This window comes from Daphnia magna, linkage group LG8 (assembly GCF_020631705.1).
Source record: "Daphnia magna isolate NIES linkage group LG8, ASM2063170v1.1, whole genome shotgun sequence".
Taxonomy (NCBI): Eukaryota; Metazoa; Arthropoda; class Branchiopoda; order Diplostraca; family Daphniidae; genus Daphnia; species Daphnia magna.
In genome coordinates, this window is record NC_059189.1 from 7,190,782 (window position 1) to 7,217,526 (window position 26,745).

Here is a 26,745-nt window from a genome sequence, read left to right on the forward strand (position 1 = left end):
CAACCCTCAAATTTTGGGAACCCTCAAAATCAGCCATGGCGTGAATCGACTGGTGATCAGTATCAACAACGAGTACAACCTTTTCACAACACACAACCGGCGAAAAACATGCTAACCGGCGTGACATTACGTGCTACAAGTGCAACAAAAAAGGACACATTACAAGAGAATGTTGGACAGATATGGCACGTATCAACCGTCAACCACGACGTCAAATGTAGGAAACCACTCACTCTATAATTCCAATAGCATTAATCATTGTCATGTAAAACCTAACTTTACGGCGGAAATACCTAAACTTATACGTATCCCAATTAGAATTTGTGAAAAAGAAACAAAAGCGTTAGTAGACACTGGTGCAGCAGCAAATTTAATTTCATCTAGCTTGTATTTTAACATAAGTAATAAAAATTTAAAACAAATAAGAAATAGCGATGACCCGATATTTAGGACAGTATCAGGACAAGAGCTCAAATCATTAGGCCAATATGAATTTAAAATAACAATAAATAAGAATCATTTCATTAACCACAACTTTTATGTAATGGAAAATCTTAATGAAAATTGTATCTTAGGATTAGATTTTTTGGCTAGTAATAATGTAAAAATTAACACTAAAAATAAGCAAATCAGTTATGATCACTATGGAGTAGAACATAGTTTTTGCGAAAGTATATTGCCATTGTATAGCATAACTTTTTCCCAAGTGGGAATAAATATCCCACTAAGACCTTTATCCAATGTAGAAGAAGAGAAACTTCCATTAACTACAAAAGACTACATTAATTTAGAAGCTTTTAGTCAATTAGATTTATCAAACCAGGAAAATAGAAAATTAGAAAAGAAGGACTTTAAAATACCCAATTTTCCTAATGAAGTAAAAACAAAAATTGAATGGTTGCTTGTAAAAAACGAAAGATTGTTTGCAGATAACGAATCAGATCTTGGGTTGGCTATTAATGTCAAACATTTCATTAATACGGGAGCTAGCGCACCAATTAATCAGCGTCTGCGTAGAACGCCTGAAGCACTAAAAATTACGGTAAAATCGAAGATTGATAGTATGCTACAAAATCAAATAATAAGAGAAAGTCATAGTCCATTCTCATCGGCCATTGTAATGGTTAACAAAAAGGATGGTGAAATGAGAATGTGCATTGACTATAGACAATTAAACAAAATAACAATAAAAGATAGATATCCCTTACCTAGAATAGATGATACCGTAGATGCATTGTGCGGTTCAAAGTATTTTTCAACACTGGATTTATTAAGCGGATACTGGCAAATAGAAATAGAAGAAAGCGATAAATATAAAACAGCCTTTATATGTGAATTTGGACAATATGAATTCAATCGTATGCCATTTGGATTAACAAATGCACCAAGCATTTTTCAAAGAGCAATGAATAACATCCTGAAAGATGTACTTTTTAAGTTTGCATTGGTTTATCTAGATGACATTATTGTTTTCAGTAGTTCGATTGACGAACATATAAAACATTTAGAAGAAGTTTTTAAATTGTTGACAAAAGCGGGTTTAAAACTAAAACGAAAAAAATGCGAATTCTTTCAAGAGAAGTTGGACTATTTAGGTTACATAGTATCAGAACAAGGCATAACACCAAATCTTAAAAAATTGGAATCAATTATTAATTACCCTGCACCTAAAAACACAAAAGAATTGAGTTCATTTTTGGGACTAGCAAGCTACTATCGAAAATTTATCAGAGCTTTCGCTGATAAAGCTCATCCATTGACAGCACTGACAAGGAAGTCAGTCGAATGGAAATGGGGGGAAGAACAAAGGGACGCCTTTAATTGTATAAAGAACTGCCTCATATCTAGACCTATTCTGAGCTATCCCAATTTCACGCGCGAATTTATCATCTATACGGATGCATCAGGATACGGAATAGGAGAAGTCTTGGCACAAATACAACCTCCACCCCAATCAGCGGATTCAGCTGCGACCGACGAACAGGATCACAGTGAATCAGACGACCTAGAAGTCGTCATCACGTATACTTCTAAACATCTGAACGACCGTGAAGCCAAATGGTCAACAACAGAGAAAGAAGCATATGCAATCATTCATGCTGTAGATGTATTCAGAACGTACTTATACGGCCGGAAGTTTACGGTATTCACTGATCATCGACCTTTAGAATGGTTGATGAGCAAATCCGAACCGGCAGGACGACTAGCAAGATGGGCATTGAAATTACAAGAATTTGACATCGTAATCGGATATCGACCTGGTAAGTCACACCAAAACGCCGACACTCTTAGTCGTATTCCAATATTACCCATTGCTAAAGTAGAATCGAAAACAGAACCCCAGGTTAATAATTTGGAGAAAGAATGGACTGAATTACAGCATGAAGATAACTATTGCCGAAGAATAATAGAGAATCTTAAAAAGATACAGAACGGCAATAAAAAAGGAAATATAAATGGATATAAGTTAAATGAGAAACAAGAACTAATTGATAAATATGGAAGGATAGTAGTTCCCATTGTGAAAGTAAGAGAAATCATGGAGGAAAATCATGACCACATATTAGCGGGACATTTAGGTATAACAAAAACTATAGCAAGACTACAAAGGCAATACTCTTGGCCTAATATGCGATCTGATGTCACGGCATACGTTAACAGTTGTTTAAAGTGTGCAAGACGAAAAGCATTTGGCACGAGTAAAGCACCATTGCAACCTATGCCACCAGTAGATAGGGTATGGGAAAGAATTGCAATGGATGTAGTTGGACCAATTCAAGAAAGTGTTAAGGGATATAAATATATTTTAGTATTGTCAGACTATGCCAGTAGATTTGTCTTTACATTTCCAATGAAAAATCAAACCGCACAAACAATAGCCAATATTCTAGTAAATAAGTTAATAACAAAATATGGAGCCCCAGAAATCGTGTTGACAGATCAAGGAACAAATTTTTTATCAAATATTGTTCAAGAAATATGTAAATTATTTAAGATAAAACAGATGCGTACAACTGCATATCATCCACAAACCGATGGATTAGTAGAAAGGTTTAACAGAACGCTATGTGATATGCTTGCTTGTTATGTGGTAGACGAACCCGAAGAATGGGACAGATATCTACCATTCGTCACATTCGCATATAACACGTCTAAACAAGCAACTCTTAAAGATAGCCCATTTTACCTTTTCTACGGAAGAGAACCCATTTTACCAAAAGACATTAAGATCAACCGTCATTACGAAATGGAAGGAAATCAACATGAAGAATATTAACGCCAGTGGAAAAAGGCACAAGAATTAGCGAACCAACATTTGTTCAAAGCCCAAACGAAGCAGAAAAAGTATTATGATGACGGGACAAAAAGTGTCAAGTACAATCCAGGTGATCTGGTACTATTAAAAGCACCACCCCAAGCCGGAAAATTTATAAATAGATGGAATGGTCCATTTAAAATCATACGCGGTTTCTCAGAAATTACGTACGAAATCCAAAACATTACAAATGAAAAACAAAAATCGATTGTTCACTGCAACCGACTTAAACCTTATACGGCACGAGATGTTCCGGCCAAACAAAAACAAGAGGTAATCGGAGAGAAAGCAGAAACGACAGCCATTAGACGAAGACCAGGGAGGCCTAAAAAGCAACTTGGACTGGAACAACCCATAATATCATTTTTAGATCCAAGAATGCTATTCCCCAATCCAATAGACCAGACTAATTCTGACTTTAGGACAACCTCACTATTTATTTTAAGATCGAGAAATCAGGCATCCAATTTCTAAAATGCAATTAATTTTTTTTTTTAAACAGATGGAGACAAAGTTACTACTCTTTTGCATTCTAACTACATTGCAAACAACCCACACAATCTTCTCGTCTGTATGCGATTGCAATTATGTTAAAACACGAGGAATTCTAGATATTAACTCACCATACTATTGCAAAAACCCCAGCACTAACCATCAACCACGATACCTAACAAATTATACGCTAATGACTAAACAAAACCCAGTAAAAACTTGGAAAGGATGGACTTGCAAACAATGGATTAAGACAAAGAAAATAACCGGATCTTTCTGGATAGGGTCTTTTGACACAGTTTATTCACAGGAAACAAAATTACTCTCAGCAATTGAATGCTGGGAAATGGTAAATAATAAAAAATGTGGGGGTAATCCTATGCAGGCAGGAACAACAACATTGAGTTTTACATCAACTCCTACAGGGGAAGGGAAGTGGTATGCTATCAAAGAATACCATGCATTAAATTGCTTAGCGGAAGAGATAACATTAAAACAAGAGACACCAGAAAGCTTAGTGGAAAGTCCATTTGGATTTTTAAACACCACTCAGCAAGAAGGGGAGTATACACAAAATCATAACACCATAGTATGGGGAGATAGATCAACAAATTTATCAAATTCACAAATTATTTTTAAAGGTGAAGGGTATATAGAATTAACAAACTCAATGGTTAATGTAAACACTAGCCGTCTTCTAGATAATAACAAACAAGATAGAAATAACTTTCTCTAACAAACCAGATATAAATAATAAAGAATTTACCCAACCTGGATTTAAAGTAGTAGGGATACCTTTGACATTTCTTATTTTTCCAGGAGAGACGACCACAAAGTTATACAAAAATTTTAAAATTTCATTGCCATCCTGTGAGAACCAAGTAAATGTAGATACATGGTCTTGCAATGAATACGCAGACCCAGTAGCGAGCAAAGTAAAACGGTCGACTAATAACGAAATTGAATTTCTTGACAACCGTGCTGAAAAAGAAGCTAGGGGGAAAAGACTTTACAGCATATCGTATGCATGGGGTTCGATACGATTGGGACATCCTATAATAACAAACGTAGAAGAAAATGGAATAATGATTAAAAAAGATACAATTGCGTATCTCATGGTTAATGGCTCATCAATAAACACGCAAGTATCAGTCCACAACCAATATGATATTCAAGATCCTTTACCAACAGGAACAAAATTCGAATACATCGTAGATCACAGCATATAGCTTATCAACACTAACATCTGCATCGTGGCAAATAAAAACAATAAAATTATGGCAGAAAATTGCACCGAAAACACATCAAGGTGGATACTGGATTTAACTAACTACCAATGGATTTCTCTGGAAACAGGCCTATGCATCACCTAACATGATGAAGAAGAGGGGCGAGTTATATTGGCAACACTAAAAACATGCAGTACACAGGGAACAATTAGTGAAAGTCAACAATGGGTTATCGAAATCCTAACAACAAACCCGGATGTGTTGGATAATTTCCCAGATGCATCCATTGACGAATTCGAAGAAATCCAGTTGGAACACAGGACATCAGTAACAACGACCGTCAGTTCGCCAATTTTCGGAGGATTATTAAAACGGAACCATGGGAGAGAAAATATCATATGGGACATGATAGGATGGGGACTAATGAAACATGGTAAGTCACCCGATGAAAAATGTTTAACACACAATGGCGTTAACAAACCAATAACACTCGAAGCATGCGATCCTAATTGGATCATATGTCAAACAAGCCTACAAAAATTATTAACAAGTAATGACCCCTCGGTGCAATCACAAACAACAGTGGCTAACTGTAGCGAAGCCTCCAGCAAGGGCCAAGCCTTCGAATATTCCTCCGACTTCACGATAAGACCATTTAACACAAACAACTGCATTAAAGCGAACACAACGATGCTCATCCTGCACGAATGCTCAGATAAAAGTTCCATCTGGGGAACATTCGATCACACAGGACAATTAATGGCCAGTGATAGAACAGGACTTCATTCAGGCGCTTCGGACCGGAAATGCCTAACAAGACGGGTTGACAAATTATCGTTGGGACACTGTCATGGAACAAGCCAGAAACAACATTTTAGCTTCGAGTACCGGAATCCAAATCAACCTAGAACATTGTCGGCAGCAGCAATAATATCTCTACATACGCAACACGCCTTATTTGGGAAAAATCTAACAATCTTGCTACCATTACACCATCGTGATCCAAAGGAGATTAACTATAAAACAAACGCAACGGAAGGAATAACTAAAAATTCAACCATAACGACAAAGTCAGCAACATCCATGACTGCTACAACAGATAAATCAGTCATACCTTCCATTGCAGCCACAGTAACAACAAGTGCGAAGACAGAAACAACAACAACAACGATTAGGCCGACCACAACCACAATAAAACCGACAACAACATTCAAAACAACAACAACAAAATCAACCACTACCACAAAAAAGCCGACCACAACCACAAAAAAACCGACCACAACTACAAAAAAACCGACAACAACCACACAGAAACAGACCACTACCACACAAAAACCGACCACCATCATTCAAAAACCAAGTACTACCACACTAAAAACAACCACTATCACACAAATACCACCCTCTACACCCAAATAAACTACAACATCAAAATCTACTACGAAATCAACAGAAGCAGAGAAATTACCAACAATAACATCAACAACCGCATCAACAACATTAACTAGTACATCACTCAAAACGACTATCACGACACAGTCATCTACAACTACAGAAAAAGTTAACACAGAAACCACAACGACGGACACAATAAAACCAAAATCTAACCAAGTTGAAATTATTTCGTCCACCGAGCCAACTATAAGCCTGAAATATCTTACACCAAGTCAAATAAGAGAACAGCCAAGTGAAACAACAACCACTGGAATAACAAAATCAAAGGATAACGAAGAAAAAGATATAGAAAAAATTGAGAGACAACGCAATACAACCCAAGATAAGTCAGAATTTCAAGACAAAAATTCAAATGATCAATTTAAGGCTTCAAGACAACAAAAAGAAAATACAGCACACGAAATTGTAGTGGATGACTATCGACCGCTAAATGACGCTAATACAAGTAACGGTCTACCAAAATCCACTGAGGAGCTAAGTGACTTGATAAAATACGAGCTTGGAAAGATGCACGAGCAATACAAAATCAGTATTGAAACTGAACACGACAATAAATTGGCAAAAGAAATTCGGGATGTGTACTGTCAGTTATCAAAGATAAAACGAACGCAAGCCATAATCTTAGCCCAAACAAATGGATTGCTTGCAGCCGCCGCACTCGGACTTCCAATGTGTACAAGGATATATGGTTTTGGTCAAGCCATGACATTGCAACAATGCGACCCAAAAAGGATATCACTAACAGCAAAAGAGACCAAGTGTGGGTTCCAGCCATTTTTCGTTTACGGAAAAAACAACTGTACGATAGGACTCGACGGATGGTCTATTCACCCGTATTCGGAGTGTTTTTGGAAATCACAATTGATAAACATCAACGGATATCCTCATACGTGGCAACATAACGCAACAGCAGGAGACTGGATTAAACAAGAGGCGACCATACACACCTCAAATCTGGATTTAATTGCAGAATTCGAAGAACTGCACTTAAACAGTTTCGACTATGGATTAAGGAACCACCCAGCTCATGGAACAATGGAAATGGAACAGCTGAACATCCTAAATGACCTGGTGGGACGAATTAATGAAGGCGAAGGCAAAGAGTTACCTGACATCCTAGTAACAGAAGAACAGGACAATCAAATCGGAAACATGTTTTCCTGGTTTGACACCTTAAAAATCATGGCTCTCTCCGCGATAGGATTCATCCTATTTCTCATCTGTCTAAGAATTTTTATTGCCTGTAATCCTATTCCACGGATTAAGGAAAGCTTCAGACGACGCAAGCAATCACGTAACGTAAGCGAAAGTGATGGTCAAGAAATGGATTCAATGATACCAGAACCCATCTACAGCGCTGGAGGAGCAAATGAAAAACCGTTCATTAGAGAATTTGCACCTTTAATGACGTCAGCGAAAGAAACACCAAAAGAAACCCTTACGTCGATAAACACACCGAGTGCACCAAAGAAAGGAAAATTGTACCCTATCGAAGAATTAAAATGGGAAAACGAGCAAAACAAGGAATGTACGGGAAGTCATACGACCTGCAGCTATGTCGTTGGCTACGGAATGGTGTGGGAGGATCTATGCAGATGTACTCCAGAAAACCATTTAAAACGCACAATTAACAAATAACGAAAAAAAAAACAAAACAAAACAACAAAAAAAAAACAAAAAATCATAGATGTAGTAAAGGATTTTATTTCCAATCAGTACTTAAAAAAAACAAAAAAACAACAACAACAAACAAAAATCATAGATATAGTAAAGAATTTTATTTCCAATCAGAAGTTAAAAAAAACAAAACAAAACAAAAACAAACAAAACCAAAACCAAAACAAAAAAAAACAAAACAAAACAAAAACAAGAACAAAAACAAAACAATAGTGAAAAATAGAGTACACCGACGGAAAGCAAATCAATCTTCCTCAGCAGAATCATTCAAATGATTCAAAACAGCCAATCGAACTTGACGGTGCTCAAGTCGTATCTGGATATCGAAATACGTCAGCTCCGACACAATAATAATAAATAAAAGAAAATAACAAAACAATAAAAGAATTCCGAAAACAAGAAAAGGATAACACAAATGAACAAAAGGATGGACTTACTTGTAGTAGAAGTCGTTGCACCAAGCAGGCTGTACCACAGATACGGGAGCAACGGGAAAGGATACACCACTTCGAACCGTGTTGAACAACTCTTCGAACAACTGCACATCGGCAGTCGTGAAGCGACGATATTTACAACACGGATTGGGAAACATCAACGTGTGGAAGAGTGAAAAAGTCGTTTTAATTTCAGTAAGATGCTGAAAAACGAAGTCTAAATTATACAATACGGGAAGTGGGGATTCAAAAACAGCAACAAAGACAGTCAAGCGACAACTGAAGAACAAAGACCACGCTACACCAGACTACTTTGATCGCCTTGACGCAATTTAAAAAAAAAAAGAAAATAATAAAATAATAAAAAAATAATAAAAAAGGAGGGGGGAGAAGAAATAACCTTCCAAAAATTTTTGCAGAAGAGAGAAATTGTGTACGAGACTGAAACTCTATATAAGGTGGAGTCGTAAAAATCTAGCATTTACATATAAGGTGAGAAGTTTTTTCTTAAAAGGAGGGATCAATTAAACAAAAGATTCACATATATTGTAGAAATGCTTCTCAGACTAGAAGATAGTTAAAAGACAAAGGACATCTAAAAAAAAACAAAAAAAAACAAACATTGACATTCAAAGTAGATTTCTTTTGTTGATAATCGTAAGCAACCTTGAGCATGTTAGGGGTGGGTACTCCAACTATATAACAGACAAACAAGCAAGAATAATTTTTTGTTGTATTACCAACCTTCCACGGAAAGATACATAAAAAAAAAAATGAACCCAACCAAGAAAAACGAAGAACTAACAAATGTTGACTGGAGTGATGAAATCTTGATGACTTGGATTGAGGAAGATACCCCGCAATTGGAAATAAGTGAAACGCTATCAACAGGAAACGACTGGGAAAACGAACTCTTAGCTAATCTAATGAGTAATGAAGCTAAAGGTGAGATACAAATTAGTGCGAACGCAAGTGAAAGTATGCAGGTATCACGGAATATAAGTATGGAAGAAGACGTAACAAGATACAGCAAATGTGACAGTGATTGTGAATTTATGCAAAAGAAAAGATACAGCGATAGTGAAAGCAATTGTGAATTTATGCAAGAGAGAAGTTTTATATCACCATCAGAAACGGAAGGAGAAGAAACATCATCGAGTAAAGTGGGTTACTACTACAGTAAAATAGAAAGTGACTTAGACCCATCGTCGTCAGACAGTGAAATGGCCGCCAACTGTAAAGCAGTAAGTGTAATCAACAACGAAGAAGAACAGGAAACTTGGTCATTACCAGTTCCCTTAATAACACAAACGGCCTACTGTAAAAACTGTATGATGAAAACATTTCCAGCTATGGACACGGAGATAACACGAAGAAGAATCGTTGCCATAACGATGTTGATGAAAGGAGAGTTCAACTACAATTTGCTGGAAGTATCAAGAGAAATGATCAGAAACCACCTACTAGAAGCAAGAGAAAATGGGAAAAACATAAAACAAATTCTGGACACTGTTTTCCCCAATGGAACAGCATTATTACACGGGAGTGTGATAAAAGAAAGATTCGACGTGACGGATATGTTCCTTCAATACGGAGCTGATAGCAATATTTACGAGGAGGGGATGACAATAGCGCACCGAGCAGCAGCGTATAATAATGTCCATTTACTCCGTATTCTATCTCATCACGGTAACACATTCAACATCCAAAACAGCATGGGAGAGTCACCATTACTAGTGGCTATAGCTCTCAATAATATGGAATGTATTAAATATTTGTGGATGGATCGAATTATTGTGCACCAAACGCTGGATGAAGAAACAGTGTTATATTATGCTGCTAAATATAACAACAAATTCGTCGCGGAAGTATGTCCAGTGGAATTCATCAATAGGAGATCACGCACATCAAAGGAAACTGCGTTGCAAATAGCTGTAAGGTACAGACATACGGATATTATAGAAATATTGTTACGTCGAGGAGCTCGAGATGATAACCTCAATACGGACGGAAAATATGCACAGGACTATATAGATGACGAAACTAGCATTCGAAATCTATTCCGAAAATTCCGAGTGCTAAAAAGAAAAAACAAGTGTACCAACAGCCAGACGTCATCTAAAAGAAAATAACACCCCATTATTTTAATCATCACCAATGCTACAATATTTTAGACGCTTCTTATAAATATATATTATAGCGCAATTCACGTTGCTTTCCTAAGACCTGAAGTCTGCACACAAAGGTGAAATTGGAGGACCAATTTATCCTGCCGCACAGGGGGGAAGGAATGTAACGAGCCAACTGCATTATTTACGCTTTACAGAAGATGGCAAATCTGCCCGGACATTGAGTGTACGCAAGATGTACACCAAGGCAACGCCCACATGACCAAGTGACCACACGCCACCGCCATCTAAGCCACACCCAATGTGCCACTTGCAATTCTGTATAAAAGCAGTGTTATTCGCAACAATATGCAGAGTAGTGTCATGCTTCTTGGTTTGGTTGTATTGCTATTGTAGAAGTCGAATAAATACACGACTGGCAAATCTTACACTTTCATGGCTTGATCGACAAATGTCTATATTACCTTACTGATTATGTTAAAAAAAATTTTGATTAATGCAATGCATTAATCCTTTTTTTAGCTTTAGTGTTGAAATAAGCAGCTGATGATTCACTGAAACATAATCAATGGTATAATATTGTAAGACAATGTTTGTTCTTTGAAAAACTCTAACAAGTTACACATTTTTCTGTAAGTTTAGGTTATATTATCTTTATGTTTTATGTTTTTTCTTCTATTACTTTCTCAGTTATGATTTCCCATATGTCTTATTTCATTTGAATGGTGGTAAAATAGGGAGAGACGGAATAAGACACTACGAAATAGAACCGAATTTTTTAAAAAATGGTCCTATTTCTCCGTCTATCCCAAATATATCTGAGTACCGTAGAAAAATTTTAATATTTTAAAAAGAAACCTTCAACCGTTTTTCTTTCTCAAAAATGGTGGAATAATTTAGCGAGAACCGTCTTCTGCCATTATACTATAACAGATTCACTGGGTTAAGGGATGTATTTAGTTATAGACAGCTTACACAGCACACACACACACACACAGCATTACACAGTAACAGCACTAACAGCACTAACAACTAGTCAGAATCACTAAATTGGACTGCCCTTCTGGCCTACAGTCTGGCCACTGACCAGCCACTGGCTGGCTACTGCCCCGTAGCCTCGTGACTGTCCGGTCACTTACTGCCCCGTTGCACGTCAGAGACGGTCTTTTACGTCGCCTAAAATCCGGCAGTACATCCGGCGGCAAGTGCCAAGGTTCATTGACGCCACACTTTGGTTCGCTTAACATTGTGCGCACAACTTAACATTTTCACCGATAGATAAATTCTTAGAAAACCAGACATTGGATTAAAATATAATAGAAATGTTTGTTTAATGTTTGAAAAAAATTCCATAATTTATAAATACATTTCATAAACAACAACAACAACAACAACAATAGCCCTAAACCAAATATTTTTTTTATAATTTCTTTATTTTTTAAAATAAAACGGAAAAGGTCCGTAAACACAAATTTTTACGCATACTCACCAAGATACGTAGAAATGAGCTGATAGAATTAAAACAAACAAAAAATAAAAGGCGTCTTTCCACAAATTCAATTTTTATTCTAAAATTGGGCCTTCAGCCCGTTTCACACCAAGGCATACCTAATGGTTAAGGCCTGTAATCTTGAATACCTCCTATGAAGGGGAGGCGTTACCTAGTGAGAGCCAATCAGACAAAAAAAAAGAGTTACGACGACACCATCTGGCGCTCGGAACTGTTACATCGTGCAGAAACCCCCCCCCACAAAAAAAAAGTATAACACTTGTTATAGTTACAGAAACACATGAATACAGATAAGAATATGAAAGGAATTCAAGCATTGAAAATGAAAAGTATGCTTTTTTGACATAATATGGCAATAAAGTTGATAAAAAGAAAAAATGTAGTATGTTTTAACAAAATACGTTTTATTATCACGTTGAAGAATAATTTTCTACTTATAGTTGTAAATTTAATCATTTTAGCAAAAATTCTCTAAAAGGATAGTATTTTACTTAGAAATAAAATTCAAAATATATAAACATCTACTCACATTGATAACATGACATAAAAAAGACTTGAACCTTTATCCTCACATCGTTAGATCTGCAGATTGAGTTATTTTTATTATCATCATCTCAATACCGTTGAAAATTTTGTAGCAGTTGTGAGATGTAGTGGGGGCAATTGATACACTTTTTAATTTTTTGTATCTCTTAAGAAAAATAAAAAATTTAATATAAAAATTATATAGCATTGTAGCCTATTATCTCAGCTACTAAACAGTATTTTTTTTATGAGAAAAGATAAAGTTTAATAGCAGTAAATTGTAAAAAACTAAGGTTGCTTCGAGTGTTTTAATATGGTCGTTGCACCAAAAATAAATACTGTAAAAAAAATTATGGGTATACTCAGTTTTCCATGCTGAGTCGCGTGGTATATATATATTTTTTTAGTAGCTTCTAAGTAATTTAAATTATTATTTAAAGTTGAGATAAGCCCCTCCCCTTTCAAAACGGATCTTCCACCATGTTTGGTGGGCGGTCCTTCATTTGTGATCAAAGTGCAAACGAATTTCGTCTGAAATCACAAATTTAGGTCCTATTTCACGGTAGGCCAATTCGGTAGGCCAATTCCACCGATCCATGTCTTTACCAGCGTAACCCCACTTCCTTCCTCCAATGTAGAACAGGTCAATGCCGGTCCACTTCTTACTGTCTAGGTGGCTGTTCCTCTGGATTCCTTCCTGCTCCTGCAGAAAGACAGCCGCCGCGCAGCTCTTTATCCTTCCTTTTCGGTCAATCGGCTTCAAGAATGGGCACACACTACCCATGTATGGAGCGCAATTCCGGACTTCGTCCACGTTGAACTCGACGAACAGCTGCCGATCTGGCGATATCCCCAGGTATGAAGCCAATCCCGCGTACGAGTGGGATACCGACTCCTCTTTGCTGGTGGCTACCGGTATAGGAAACACACTTTAAATATACAAGGAATAATTAAACTCAAATAACGGCAGATGAATGAACAAACGAACGTTGCCGTTTGCCAGCGCCGCCTCCACCCTGGCCTCCTGGTACGCTCTCCGGCCATTTCCTCCTTGCAATGCTGGTGTCAGTCCCCAGCCTTGGGACAAGGCTTGTCGAACCGAATTCAGCGCTTTAGCCAGTATATTTGGAGGACCAAGGAGTGGCGACAGTCTCCTATAGCTGCATCTGCTAAGCCGGTTTGCCAGCCGTGCAAGACGTCAGCCGTCCAATCCAGCGCTCTATTTGCCTTTTCCAAAGACCTTCTGTAGGAAAAGTTATTCTCTGGCAAGGTGGGTCCAGCTGTCATTGAAGACTTTTCTCAGCTGCGCCTGCTCTCTCCGCATGTGATCCGCCGCCGCCTTGAGAGCCCTGATTTCGGACCCATGCTCCGCCAGGTGCCCCATTATCACATTTAACAGTGTCGCCTGCTCCTGGAGAAGGTGAACCACCTCCAGACCTTTCTTGTCAAATGACTCGAGCCTCAAGTGCACTGATTCCATGTCCTTTGTCGTAGCGGTCCCGAAGAGCCAGTTAAGCAGCTGGCCACCTCCGTCGAAATGCCCGCGCTTCCGCCTGGTTCCATCGCCTTTCAGAGCTCGTTTCAACTCCTGAAATTCCTGCCTCCGGCGCTCCGCTCTTGCTTTGATTTCTGCCAAATCACGTGCTGGACCTTCCAGAAATGGGGTAACTTCCATAGGGAAATTCCCCGTGATTGCTTTGTCAAACGCACGCGCCATATCGTCTACCCAAGCGATGACAAGTTTAATTACTTCTTCAGCTCACTTAGTGGGCACATCATAGATGACTACCCATTCCGAGTCACCCAGGGCCAAAGTACCTTCGGGATGAAACACCGCTCCTTCGGTCACGACGTACTTCCCTCTCATTTCATTTGCTTGAACCATTTGGCCTACGACACAGACCAATGTGAAGAACAGTATGTTCTTCATCCAATTGGGTGCCCGTTTCTTCCTGGTCGGACGACCCGCTGGTGATTCCGTTGCTGCTGGGAACGCGGAATCCTTTCCGTCTTGTAGGCCTTCATCCATTTCGGCAATCGGCTCCAATAGCCGGCGCCTCATTCTCCCCTTTTCTCTCCTGGCTGGCGGCTCCACAGCTGCCGCAGCAGTGCTGGTGTCGGGTGTCATCCCAGTGTCGGCTTCAGGCATCTCACCCAGGTCGGTTTCGGCACACGCCCTACCCTTTTCGGTTTCGGCGCATGCCTCTTCCGAGCCAGTGTCACCACGCGCGACACCCGAGTCGGCATCGGCACGCTCAACATCCAAGTCGGTGTCGGCATGCTCCAGCTTCTCAACATCTTCGTCGCTATCGGACTCCTCGTCCGATTCCACAACAAACTTTTGCATTTGCGATACATGAACCACAAGAGTTTTTTTCGCACTTGGTTTCCGAAGTTCGTAGTTCAACTCAGTGACCTGCCTGATCACTTTGTAGGGCCCCACGTATTGATGCAGAAACTTTTCCATGAGCCCCTTTTTCCGCTACGGGCGAAAGATTAACACTAGGTCTCCGGGTTCGTACACTGGTGCTGCACTGACTCTGGCATCGTATTACGGCTTCTGACGTTGCTGTACCATGGCCAGCCGGTCCTTTAAATCTTCTCTAAGCTCCATCATCGACTTCATCAGGTCTTCTGCACCGACGAGCTTCGTCTGGCTTGTCCCCGTCGCCGCCAGCAGATCCGCTGGAATCACCGCTTCCCTTCCATACACCATCATGAAAGGTGTGTGGTTGGTACTCTCCTGTCGCGCGGTATTGTAGGAAAAAGTCACAAATCCCAGGAATTCATCCCAGTATTGATGGCTCTAATCCACGTACATCGCTAACATTGTTGCTAGCGTTTTGTTCTGTCTTTCAACCAGGCCGTTCGCTAGTTGATGGTAAGGCACCGTCATGCGATGCGACACTTGCAACAGGGCCAACACTTCACGGGTGACTTCAGCCGTAAAACACTTCCCCTGGTCTGAGGTCAACTCCCGTGGAACTCCATGTCGTACCACTACGTCCTCGACGAAGAATTTTGCGCTTTGTTGGGCCGTGGCATCCGGCAAGGCCCTGGCCTCTACCCATTTCGTAAGGTAGTCCACCGCCACAACGATGTTTGTGTTCCCGTTTCGTGATCGCAGGAACGGGCCAAGGACATCAATGCCGGTACGCTGAAGGGTCCCCCCACCTGCCTTATCTCCATCAGCCCCTTCCTCTTTGCTTGATCCGGCTTCCGGGTCTGGCAACTCTTGCAGCTTTGGACATAACGGGTAACCGCCCTGTCCATTTTAGGCCAATAAAATCTCTGCCTAGCTTTCTCCAGAGTCTTTTTTTGCCCCAGGTGCCCAGCCGTGGGTTCATCATGAACCCACGACAATGCCTCCTTTCGACGTTCCGGTGGCACACAAAGCCAATCACACTCTTGCCTGTACCTCATTATTCTCAGGTACAGCAAGTCTTCCTTCAGCATGAAGTTTCCGTACTGGGTGGAGCCATTCTTGATCATTACTTGCTTGATCCATCGCCACTGCTTCACCCGGTCTTGACCATCCACCCAAGAATGCGTGGTCTGGCGACGCTGCTTCCATTTCCCGCATGTTCTTTCCGCGTTTTAGTATTGTAGTGTATTGAACTTGTATGACATGTAATGGCGTCAGTTAGTCTGGGACGAGAGTCAGAAGAGTAAGCTGGAAGTCAGCAGTTAGACACGAGTCAGTCCCTATGTGGTGTACGCCCACGTTGAGTCCTTTTTCCTAGTACTACTGTAACCTGGTGCTATTTTCCAGCCTCGAAGTGAGGTTAGCTTCCCTTTCGTAAACGTATCTATTTTCCTGTACGTGTTGCGTCGAGACCTCGAAGTGAGGTGCCCTCCATTTCCTTTGTCATTTCATCCTCATTCCCCCTCACCCATTGTCCGAGAATACAATCATATCCTTGACGATTAGACTGGTCTCTTACTCCCGAATTATTGAACATTGGTCCTTTGAACCGGTGCGAAACCGAATCGTCAACGATTAAGGACATAGGAACATCATGGTCGGATCCACGGCGAATCCAGGAGAAGCAACGGCATCTCAAGCGCCACCAGATGTTGGGCAAGCAGACGTTGTTGGCCCCACGAACTACGATCCCTTTGTAACACAACGGACATGCAAGGCCATACGTTCTCAGATTACGAGAACGTGTAGAAAGATCACGAACATCATTCAAGCAGAAGGCTCTAGAGGAGCTATACAAGGCTTAGTCAACCATGCCAAGTCCCTGCTGGACACTGCGTGCAAGCTCCAGCAGCAGTTGATCGACGTGGTGTACGACGCCACGGTCGACAAGCAACACGATATCCACCTGAACTACGTACAACAAGTTGGCTTGGTAGAGTCAGATTTTAAAGAATACTTGGAGAGAAGAAAGGCAGATTCGGCTACAGAAGCAAGCTCTTTCCATGGGTTTTCCGCAGCACATGGTAGCCAGAGGCCGCCACTTCCCACCAGGATACCCCCACGCAGCCGAGTCGCGTCTTATCATAGTATAGCTCCTGTATCTTCTCGCCACAGCCCAGCTCCAGCACGTTCACGTCCTAACCCCCCCCCCAGCAAGAGGGCAGTTCCTCCGATGAAGCAGATGCAGCCAGAGAAGCGCTTCAGCAACTTGAGATGGCCAGAAGGAATACTACGACACCGGACAACGAAGGAGGAGAGTCCAGAGTCCGTAGGTGGGTTGAAGGTCACCAGCTATGCAGACAGGAAGATTCAGCCCCTGACGCATGGATTGACCTTTACCGGGACGGCCGATTGCACACCACCCGACGAGAGTTTTCTGGCGCGTCCTCTTCCATCAGAGCTGAGTTGGGAGAGTTCAATGGAAAGGCGTTGGAGTGGTTTAGTTAGATAGACCTCTTTCGCGCCCTGGTGCACGATACCCCGAAGGCCCCGGCAGAAAAGTTGGCGATACTACAGAGGCATCTGCGAGGCGACGTGTTGGACATGGTCTATGGACTCGGAGGAAGCCAATCTGTATATGCCGAAGCGTTGGGCCGCTTAAAGGAGAACTACGGAAAAAGAGACGTCATGCGCGCTGCCTTGATGCAAGCACTGGAGAAACTCAGCATTTACAAGCAGGATCCTAGCTCCTTCCGAAGATTTGCTGAGAAGACCCATACCTTCCTTTATGACTTGTTCAGAATTGGAGAATCCACGACGGCGGACGTGATCGAACGTTTATGTCTTAGGTTGCCGTTTGCCGACCGGTTGGCATGGAACACCGATCGGGGAGGTGATCTGGAACGACGTTCTCTGAATGAGTTTGGCAATTGGCTATGTCAGAGAGCTATGGCTTATCAAAACGCTTATACCATAGCAGCAGAACAGTCACAAGAGTCTCAACCACGACCAAAGGAAAGGTTTTCCACAAGATCGCATGCGGCCAATGCTGACAGTAATCGAAATCTAAGCGGTGGGAAAGCAGCCACACCCTTCTATTGTTTCAAATGCGAAGGCCGACATCCGATAGAAACCTGTGCCCAGTTTAAGGAGCTGACCAGTAAAGACAGGCTGCTCTTTTGTATGCGGCACAAATTATGCTTCAACTGCTTCGGGACAAATCATACATCACGAGAATTTTAGATCCAGAAACATTGCAACATCACTGGGTGTAAGCACTGGCATCACGTTCTTTTACACGATGTGAACGTAAACCAGAGAACGGCTCCAATTCGGCGACTGCCCGGTGCAACGCTACGCAAATCAAGACAGCGGTGGGGATGGTCCAAGCGCAAGTGTACGACGTCGACGGGAATATCGTCCTAGCCAATGTTTTCCTGGATGAAGGGAGCGACAGCACTCTCTTCCGAGAAGGTTTCATCCGGAAGCTGAGATTAGATGGGACACCACACACGTTCTCAGTCGACGGCGCCGGAGGCGTGAGAAGTAAATATGCATCCAGACGTGTAAAAGCACGACTCCGTTTGTTCGATGGAGGAGAAGAAACACTGAAGGGTTCTACCCTACCTACAGTGGCGAGTCCAGCTCCGGTGTTGGAATGGAGTGCACTGAAACAGAGGTGGAAACATCTCCAAGACCTTCCGTTGCAGCCAAGCGGAGGGAGAGTGGATATTCTGTTGGGGAGTGATCAAGCTCACTTCACGACTGCCCTGGAATCCCGTATCGGCAAGAAGTTCGAGCCAACTGCAATACTTACACGATTGGGTTGGATCGTACGTGGAGTCCTCGGAAGTGGACTCCTGGAAGCAGTAGTTAAGAGCCATGCCATTTTCGCAGCAGACGAGGACGTAGACGTTCTAGTTCAGCAGATGAAACGATTCTGTGACAGTGAAGAATTCGGCACCGAACACCAGATTCCCGGCATGTCCGAGTCGGAGAAACAAGCAGTGCAGAAACTGGAGGCAGGCACCCGAAGATTGGACGTGGGATACGAGGTCCCTATTACGTGGAAAACCGGGGAGCCGAACCTTTCGAATAACCGAAGTCTGGCAGAGAAAAGGATGAAATTTCTGCTACGCCAATTCTACGAAGACCCCATATTTAAAGAAGACTATCGCCAGGCGATGGAGAAGAATTTTAAGATGGGATATGCGGTCTACGTCGAAGATCCATCCGATAGTCAGCCGGAATATTACCTAGCTCATCACGGAGTGAAAAAGGGTAAAAAATGGCGAGTCGTTTTCGACGCCGCAGCAAAATTCAATGGGAGATGTTTGAACAACAGCATCCACAGTGGTCCAGCGCTACAGAATTCGTTAACGTCCGTCATCATCAAATTTCGTGAGGGAGAAATCGCTTGGGCATCCGACGTAGAGGCGATGTTCAGTCGCATTCGTCTTAGGACCGAAGACTCACGTTATTTTCGTTTTCTGTGGAACCAAAGAGGGGAAACGGAATCGCGAGTATGTGAGATGCGGAGACTACCATTTGGTGCCACCTGTTCCCCATTTATTGCAATCGCCACTACTCGAAGAGCAGCAGCTGATTTTGCCGGACCCTCGTTCGTGTCCAAAGCCATTGAACACAAGATGTACGTGGACGATTATTTGAGTTCAGCGAAGACAATCCACCTTGCCATTCAAGAAGCGACTGAAGTTCAAGAGGCGTTGACGGCAGGTGATCTACATCTCCAAGGATAGATCTCAAATTCCGTTGAGTTCTTGAACCTGCTGTCCGTCGACGTCAAAGCTAGTCTCATTGAAGAACGTTCCCTTGACGGAGATCATGAAGAAAAGGTGCTTGGGGTGTACTGGAATCCTACTACCGACGTACTCACTTTTAAAGTGAGTGGCTTGGATACGGTGTTCCTTACGCGAGTTGGATTAGCCAGCAAAACGGTGAGCTTATTCGATCCGCAGGGGATGGCCGCTCCCATGACACTAAAGGCGGAGTTGAAACTCCGAGAGCTTCAGATCCAAGGGCTTCAATGGACCGACGAGGTGACCGGAGAGGCAGAGCATTGGTGGAAGAAATGGTTCGAGACATTGAAGCAGCTCAACGACTTAGAGATTCCACGTTGTCTATTCGAGAGGGAAGATTTCATCGTTCGGACGGAGTTACACAGTTTCAGAGACGCTTCAGAAGAGGCGTACGCTGCAGTGGTTTACCTGAGAAACGTGTACGTCGATGGAACGGTGTTAGTCCGACATGTAGGAGCGTCGACGAAGCTGGCTCCGAAAAAGACGATTTCCATCCCTAAACTCGAATTGAACGCAGCCTTGCTGGCGGCTAGATTGGTGCGTACCGTACAAACGGCTCTCACTCGTACCATTCACGCACGTTATTTGTGGACGGACAGCAGTACCGTTAGAAACCGGATAAGAGCAACTGCATCCAAATACCAAGTGTACGTCAGTCACCGTATAGGCGAGATTCAAACGTTGACAGAGCCACAGGAGTGGAGGTTTCTGCCAGGTCGTATTAATCCGGCAGACGTTGCGACCCGTTCCACGCTCCGAGAAGAGATCTTTCCGTCTTACTGGTGGTGTGGCGTAGAATTCCTACAACATCCCGAAGATCGTTGGCCAGCTGATCTGCCCTGGATGGTGGAGGTTGAAGAGATTCGGCCGGTTCGTGCTAACGTGGTCCAGTGCGAATCGTCGGCGCTGGACTGGGAGAAGATGAAGATTACAGTTGAGGATATCCCAGCGTTGGTGAAGCAGCAAGACCCCTTCCTCGAACTTGTACGACGGTGTCAAGAGGAGGTGTATTCTGCTGAGCTTAGTTGTCTACAGAAGGGAAAGTGGATCCCTTCCACCTCAAGTCTGTTAACGTTATCACCGATACTCGGAAAGGACGGATTAATTCGGCTAGGGGGTAGAGCTGGACGCGCTCAACTGCCTTACGAAGAAATTCATCCTCCTGTACTCCCAGCAGGACATAAGTTTACCGTGAACGTTGTCAGGGCTTTCCACTTGATGCTCAAACACGTCGGGACTGACTACCAAATAAGTTTCATTAGACAACACTTTTGGATTCCCCGCGGTCGGGAATTAGTCAAGAAGAAGAAGGTAATGCACCGTTTGTCGAAGAGAGCGAGCCAAACCGGGTGAGCAGTTCATGGCGGAACTTCACGGATCACGTTTGGAAGCAGGAACCCCGCCTTTCACCCGAACAGCTTGCGATCTGTTCGGTCCACTGGACGTAGGCCTGTCTAGAAATAGAACCGCCAAAAGATGGGGAGTTCTATTTACGTGCCTGGTAACCCACGCCGTTTATTTGGAGTTGGTGACGTCTTTATCTTCAGATGATTTCCTCCTCATCTTACGTCGATTCATTGGTCTGTATGGTCAACCCGGAGTTTTCCATACTGACAACGGGACCAATTTCGTAGGAGCAGAACGTGAACTGAGAGAAGCAGCTGAAGCCTTATTCGCCGATCCAAAGTTAGCAGATTTCATCCGGAGCAAGCCGATGGAATGGAAATTCCAACCTCCCAGAACGCCACACTTCGGCGGTGCTCACGAATCCCTCGTTAAATCGACTAAAAGGGCACTCTACCGAGCGTTAGATTCAGAGAAATTGAAGTTGCAGTATCCGTCTGAAGAAACGTTACGTACTTTATTATATGAAGTAGCCGGCTTATTGAATGGGCGACCGCTGACAGCCGCGAGCAATGATCCAGCCGATTTCTGACCGTTAACTCCGGCCGACTTTCTGAACCGGGTCAACACGGCGTGCCCACCCGTCGGCCACTTTGAGGATGCCCTACCTCGAGAGAGATACAGATACTTGCAACGTGTACTCAATCTGTTTTGGGACATTTGGAAGAAAGTTTATTTGCAGTCTTTGGTTTCCCGTTCCAAATGGAAGAACCCGAAACCTAATTTCGCTGTTGGAGATGTGGTACTCGAAATCGACAGCTCTTTGAGAAGAAGCCCGTGAAATCTTGGAAGGGTTACGAAAACCTATCCCGGAGCTGACGGATTAGTTCGTGTCGTGGACGTTCAATTTGAGAGAGGCCTATTTCGACGAGGAATTGGACAGCTAGCTCTGCTGGAGCCCGGCTTATCCGCTGGATCGCCCTAACGACCCATCCGATTCGGGGGAGTATGGTCTGGCGACGATGCTTCCATTTCCCGCATGTTCTTTCCGCGTTTTAGTATTGTAGTGTATTGAACTTGTATGACATGTAATGGCGTCAGTTAGTCTGAGACGAGAGTCAGAAGAGTAAGCTGGAAGTCAGCAGTTAGACACGAGTCAGTCCCTATGTTTTGTACGCCCACGTTGAGTCCTTTTCCCTAGTACTACTGTAACCTGGTGCTATTTTCCAGCCTCGAAGTGAGGTTAGCTTCCCTTTTGTAAACGTATCTATTTTCCTGTACGTGTTGCGTCGAGACCTCGAAGTGAGGTGCCCTCCATTTCCTTTGTCATTTCATCCTCATTCCCCCTCACCCATTGTCCGAGAATACAATCATATCCTTGGCGATTAGACCGGTCTCTTACTCCCGAACTATTGAACAATGCGTATCCAAGCCTATGGCAACGACTGGGATGGCAACCGCCTTGGCCTTCTCTTCCTCACCCCTTTCTTGTATAGGGCAATGCGATAGGGCATCTGCGTCCTCGTGCAAGCTTTCTTTCTTGTAATGGATGGAAATGTCGTACTCTTGCAACGAAAAACTCCATCTCTCAAACCGGCCGCTTAGCTCTTGCTTGGTCATCAGCCAACATAAGGCATGATGATCGGTTTTTACCACAATTTTCGTACCCCAAATGTATGGCCGAAACTTCTTTACAGCCCATACAATGGCGAGGCACTCTTTTTCGAAAAACCGTTCCGTTCCGGCTCTCCCCAACGAAAACCCCCTTTACCTTCCATTACCGTAAGCGAGTACGCCACCTGGGTGAAGTTCGGAACAAACTTGTGGTAAAATGAGAAAAGGCCTACAAAGCTCTTCACCCACTTCCTCTTTGCCTTTTCATTGGCATTAAGGTTCGGCCCCGGGAACGTTTCAATAGCCTTACAGTGCTCCGGATAAGGTTCGATTCCGGCCTTGCTTACCATGTGACCCAGCATCCGTACACGCTCGGTCCCGAAGGCACATTTTTCCATCTTCAGCTTTAAATTAGCCTTTCGGAAGCACGACAAGACTTTTCCTAGTCTCTCCAAATGCTCTTTGGCATCTTTTCCAAAGATGACCACGTTATCCATGTAGACCAGGTAATCAGTCCACTGCAATCCTGCCAACATCATATCCGTTAGCCGTTGGATTGTGCTCAGAGCTGAGCATAGCCCAAACAGCATTACGCGAAACTGGTACAAGCCATCTGGTGTAACGAAAGCTGTCTTCGGCTTATCAGCTTCCGCGACTGGCACCTGCAATCCCTTCAAATCCCTAAATAGCGTTCACGGTAGTAGTTTATGTGGGAAAGGGGCGGAGCTTGGCAAGTCATTTTTTAGTATTCGGGACAATACCGTCCAAACGGCTCAAAAAAACCGTGACCGTGCCCCCCAGGTGATGACCGCCTATCAAATCTCTATCTAAATTATTTATAAAACTAGTTATTTTTTTTGTCCCGGAAAGATTGCGCGTTTTGAAAATAAGGCGAAAAAGAGGCATGTTTCATGAGTGGTGAGTGGAAAGCGTCAATCGTCTTGATCGATACGATTGTTAACATCTGCCGCAATGAAATTTCACAAATTATCGTTGAACGGAAAAGATCGATTTGTTTATAAAGTGTTTTCAATCGATATTTTCCCATTTTTTTAATTTAAAACTTTAGGACTTAATTTTTGAGTGGTAAGTTTGGGACTTAATTTTTGGAGCAAGTTTTGAGTCTATTTTTATTGGGTTTTATAAAAATATTTAAAAAATATTATAAATTATAGTTTTAAAAATTATTCTGAATGGTTAATAAATGGTTGTGTTCATTATTAGTTTTGAGATCAAAGTTTTAGAAATCGATCTCTTCCCATTTTTTGACAATATGTTGATCGATGGGCCCAGGACGGGCCCGGCGACACCATCTGGTGCTCGCTACTGCTACTGCTTCGAAAACTTAAATGCAAGATTAAGCAAAACAGGGTTTCCTTGTATTTTTTAATTAAGAGTATCTTAAAATCCTTAATTTTTAGTTTAAGAATTCTAGTAATTGTAAAAAATCACCTCTTTGAAACAGATTTATGTCCACTAAATAATATTTTCATCATTACATTTCAGCATTACAATCAAATTTGCATCGGTATTAGGATGGTGGTTAAGGACTCCGTCTAGAGATTTATGGATCCCACATAGCACCCGACGTCGTATGGACGTCCCTGCTAGGGACCAATGTCCCGAACTGGAATGGGATGTTGTAGCGACGTCGTAAAGAGGTCGTGGTAGGCCATTCTGTTTTAGTTTTTTTTCTAAGTCCCCAAAAGCCATTTTGGCCCCTATTATGTACGCCACTAGATGGCATGCACTATATTAAACTGCTTTTAATAAATCTTGATCGATGTGTTTTCTTAAGTGGTTTTATTGAAAATAAATTTTTTAAACAAATTTATAACAGTTTATTTCAGTTTACTGCATTATTAAAATAAAAAACAAAATTAATTTTTTGAAACAGCAATGCCTCAATAAATGTTATCTGGCAATGCTTTTTCGTCTTTGTTCTGTTCTTCAACGACGCCAATCTGTCTTTGCTTCGCCTCCATTCTTTTTCAATTGTGTCAGCAGTTATTCAAAGAAATTCATGAGGTAAGAAGATTTATAAAGGAAATGTATATGCTATTGAATAATTGAAACGTGTTTTGGTAGGTGATGCAGCGAAATTTTTGTAAGTGAAAACTGAAATTAACTTACTCTTTCATCTTGGATCTCATCCCGATAACTTATCAGGTATGCCCTATTCACAAGTTATAAAAAATTCTTGCTAATTATTTCTGAATTTTCTACAGGTTAGCCATTCTTGCTAATTGTTTTCTCGTTTGTGGACTTACCTTCATCATCTTGGTTTGGTCTCATCCCATCACAGTTCATAGGTCACAGTTCATCGGTCACAGTCATCAGTCAATCCGATCACTTATCAGGTATGCCCTATTCACAAGTTATAAAAAATTCTTGCTAATTATTTCTGAATTTTCTACAGGTTAGCCATTCTTGCTAATTGTTTTCTCTTTTGTGGACTTACCTTCATCATCTTGGTTTGGTCTCATCCCATCACAGTTCATAGGTCACAGTTCATCGGTCACAGTCATCAGTCAATCCGATCACTTATCAGGTATGCCCTATTCACAAGTTATAAAAAATTCTTGCTAACTATTTCTGAATTTTCAGAGAAGCTTACAACACTCGAGGAATTGTAAAACTTAATCATGGAGTAAAGGATAACAAGATGTTATGTAAGAAAATTTTTGATAAAATCGACGAACTTGAGAAAAAGCTGAAAACATCCCAAACCACAACAAACGAAAGCGATGAGGAGGACGATGACTTCCCAATTTGAAACATGGATGATTTCGATTCAGTTAACTTGAAACTTCAAAACAAAACAACTCGTAAACAACTGGTAGGATCTAAAATTATTGTATTCTTATTACCAGAAACTTATTTTAACTATTTCAAATTCAACTTTTATCATTCCAGAGGATCCGCCTTGACTCTACTGGAAGAAAAAACGTCGGCGATATCGTCCGAAAAATTTGTGTTTTCTGCTTGAATAAAAAGTTTGCTCGAAACTTCAGTTGGGAAGGAAACAGAGGAAATATGTGTCTTAAAGACACAATGCTTGGCAAAGTCATGCTAGGTATCATTTAAAATAGTTTTATAGTACAAGCAGTCACGATAGACACAACTTCTAATTCTAATCTTTATTAAATTAATAGTTGTAATCCTTAAATATGAAAAACCTAAAATAAAAAGTCATGAGGCGATATTGGCTATTCAAAATTGGCTGAAACATGCAAAGGATGGTATGAAAGCAGAGTTAACGGCGGCAGCGGCAGCAAAAAAAAAAGGAGGAGAATAAAAACAATGAAAAAGAGGATGATTCCGAAGAAGACAGAAGGCCACTACCATCTTCGTCCTCTGATGATGAAGATTAAAATTTTTTCGTTATTCGATTAATATGTACCATGATTGTTGAAAATAAAATTCATGGAGTAACAAAAACCAATTGTAACATTTATTTTTTTTTATTTTTTTTTTTTGTTAATTATGAAAACCAATTAAAGCCCAATTTTAGTGGGGAAAAGGTTCAATTCTTGTCCTTATTCGAAATCCGAAAGACGTCTAAAGGATGTCAAATTGGGACTTCCATGGGATGTATCCTGGGTAGGACATTTGACCTGAATGGGACGTGACCTGGCCTGAAATTTAACGTCCTATGGATATCCCAATAGCCCATGAGAAACCTCCATAGGATGTCCCTCGGACGTCTCTGTGCTATGTGGGATATGACATCTTGAAGGAGGAAAGGAGGAGGAGCGACTCTCATAAGGCCCTGCAGACAAAAGTGCCGAGATGCTGTTATTGCCGTTGGCAATAGATTTGTTCGTTTTTTCGT

At 41.7% G+C, this 26,745-nt stretch overlaps 2 protein-coding genes and 1 long non-coding RNA gene across 3 annotated transcripts; all 3 read left to right on the top strand.

Moving 5' to 3' along the window:
* Positions 1-5,085: 5,085 nt before the first annotated feature.
* Positions 5,086-7,795, top strand: LOC123475370 (nucleoporin NSP1-like). The gene is made up of 5 exons (XM_045177976.1): positions 5,086-5,117; positions 5,232-5,845; positions 6,146-6,397; positions 6,491-7,655; positions 7,759-7,795. Exons 1-5 carry the CDS (start codon positions 5,086-5,088, stop codon positions 7,793-7,795), a joined length of 2,100 nt encoding a protein of 699 aa, XP_045033911.1.
* A 9,941-nt stretch (positions 7,796-17,736) lies between these two features.
* Positions 17,737-21,888, top strand: LOC116935697. Its single transcript, XM_045177977.1, has 4 exons — positions 17,737-18,292; positions 18,451-19,869; positions 19,942-21,263; positions 21,310-21,888. Exons 1-4 carry the CDS (start codon positions 17,737-17,739, stop codon positions 21,886-21,888), a joined length of 3,876 nt encoding a protein of 1,291 aa, XP_045033912.1.
* Positions 21,889-24,823: 2,935 nt separating this feature from the next.
* Positions 24,824-26,351, top strand: LOC116921971. Its single transcript, XR_006649987.1, has 7 exons — positions 24,824-24,938; positions 24,999-25,079; positions 25,139-25,270; positions 25,330-25,461; positions 25,518-25,749; positions 25,827-25,986; positions 26,066-26,351. It is a non-coding gene; the product is annotated as an uncharacterized LOC116921971 (long non-coding RNA).
* The last annotated feature ends 394 nt before the right edge of the window (positions 26,352-26,745 follow it).

Excerpts from the sequence above, each read along its gene's own strand:
- LOC123475370 (XM_045177976.1), top strand. The coding sequence starts at position 5,086 with ATGGCAGAAAATTGCACCGAAAACACATCAAG. Across the intron at positions 5,846-6,145 it reads AGGCGCTTCGGACCGGAAAT|TCATACCTTCCATTGCAGCC; the intron begins GCCTAACAAGAC and ends CAGATAAATCAG. Across the intron at positions 6,398-6,490 it reads CACCATCATTCAAAAACCAA|AAGCAGAGAAATTACCAACA; the intron begins GTACTACCACAC and ends CGAAATCAACAG.
- LOC116935697 (XM_045177977.1), top strand. The coding sequence starts at position 17,737 with ATGGTCTATGGACTCGGAGGAAGCCAATCTGTATATGCCGAAGCGTTG. Across the intron at positions 19,870-19,941 it reads TCAAGAGGCGTTGACGGCAG|CTAGTCTCATTGAAGAACGT; the intron begins GTGATCTACATC and ends TCGACGTCAAAG. Across the intron at positions 21,264-21,309 it reads AATTAGTCAAGAAGAAGAAG|TTCATGGCGGAACTTCACGG; the intron begins GTAATGCACCGT and ends CCGGGTGAGCAG.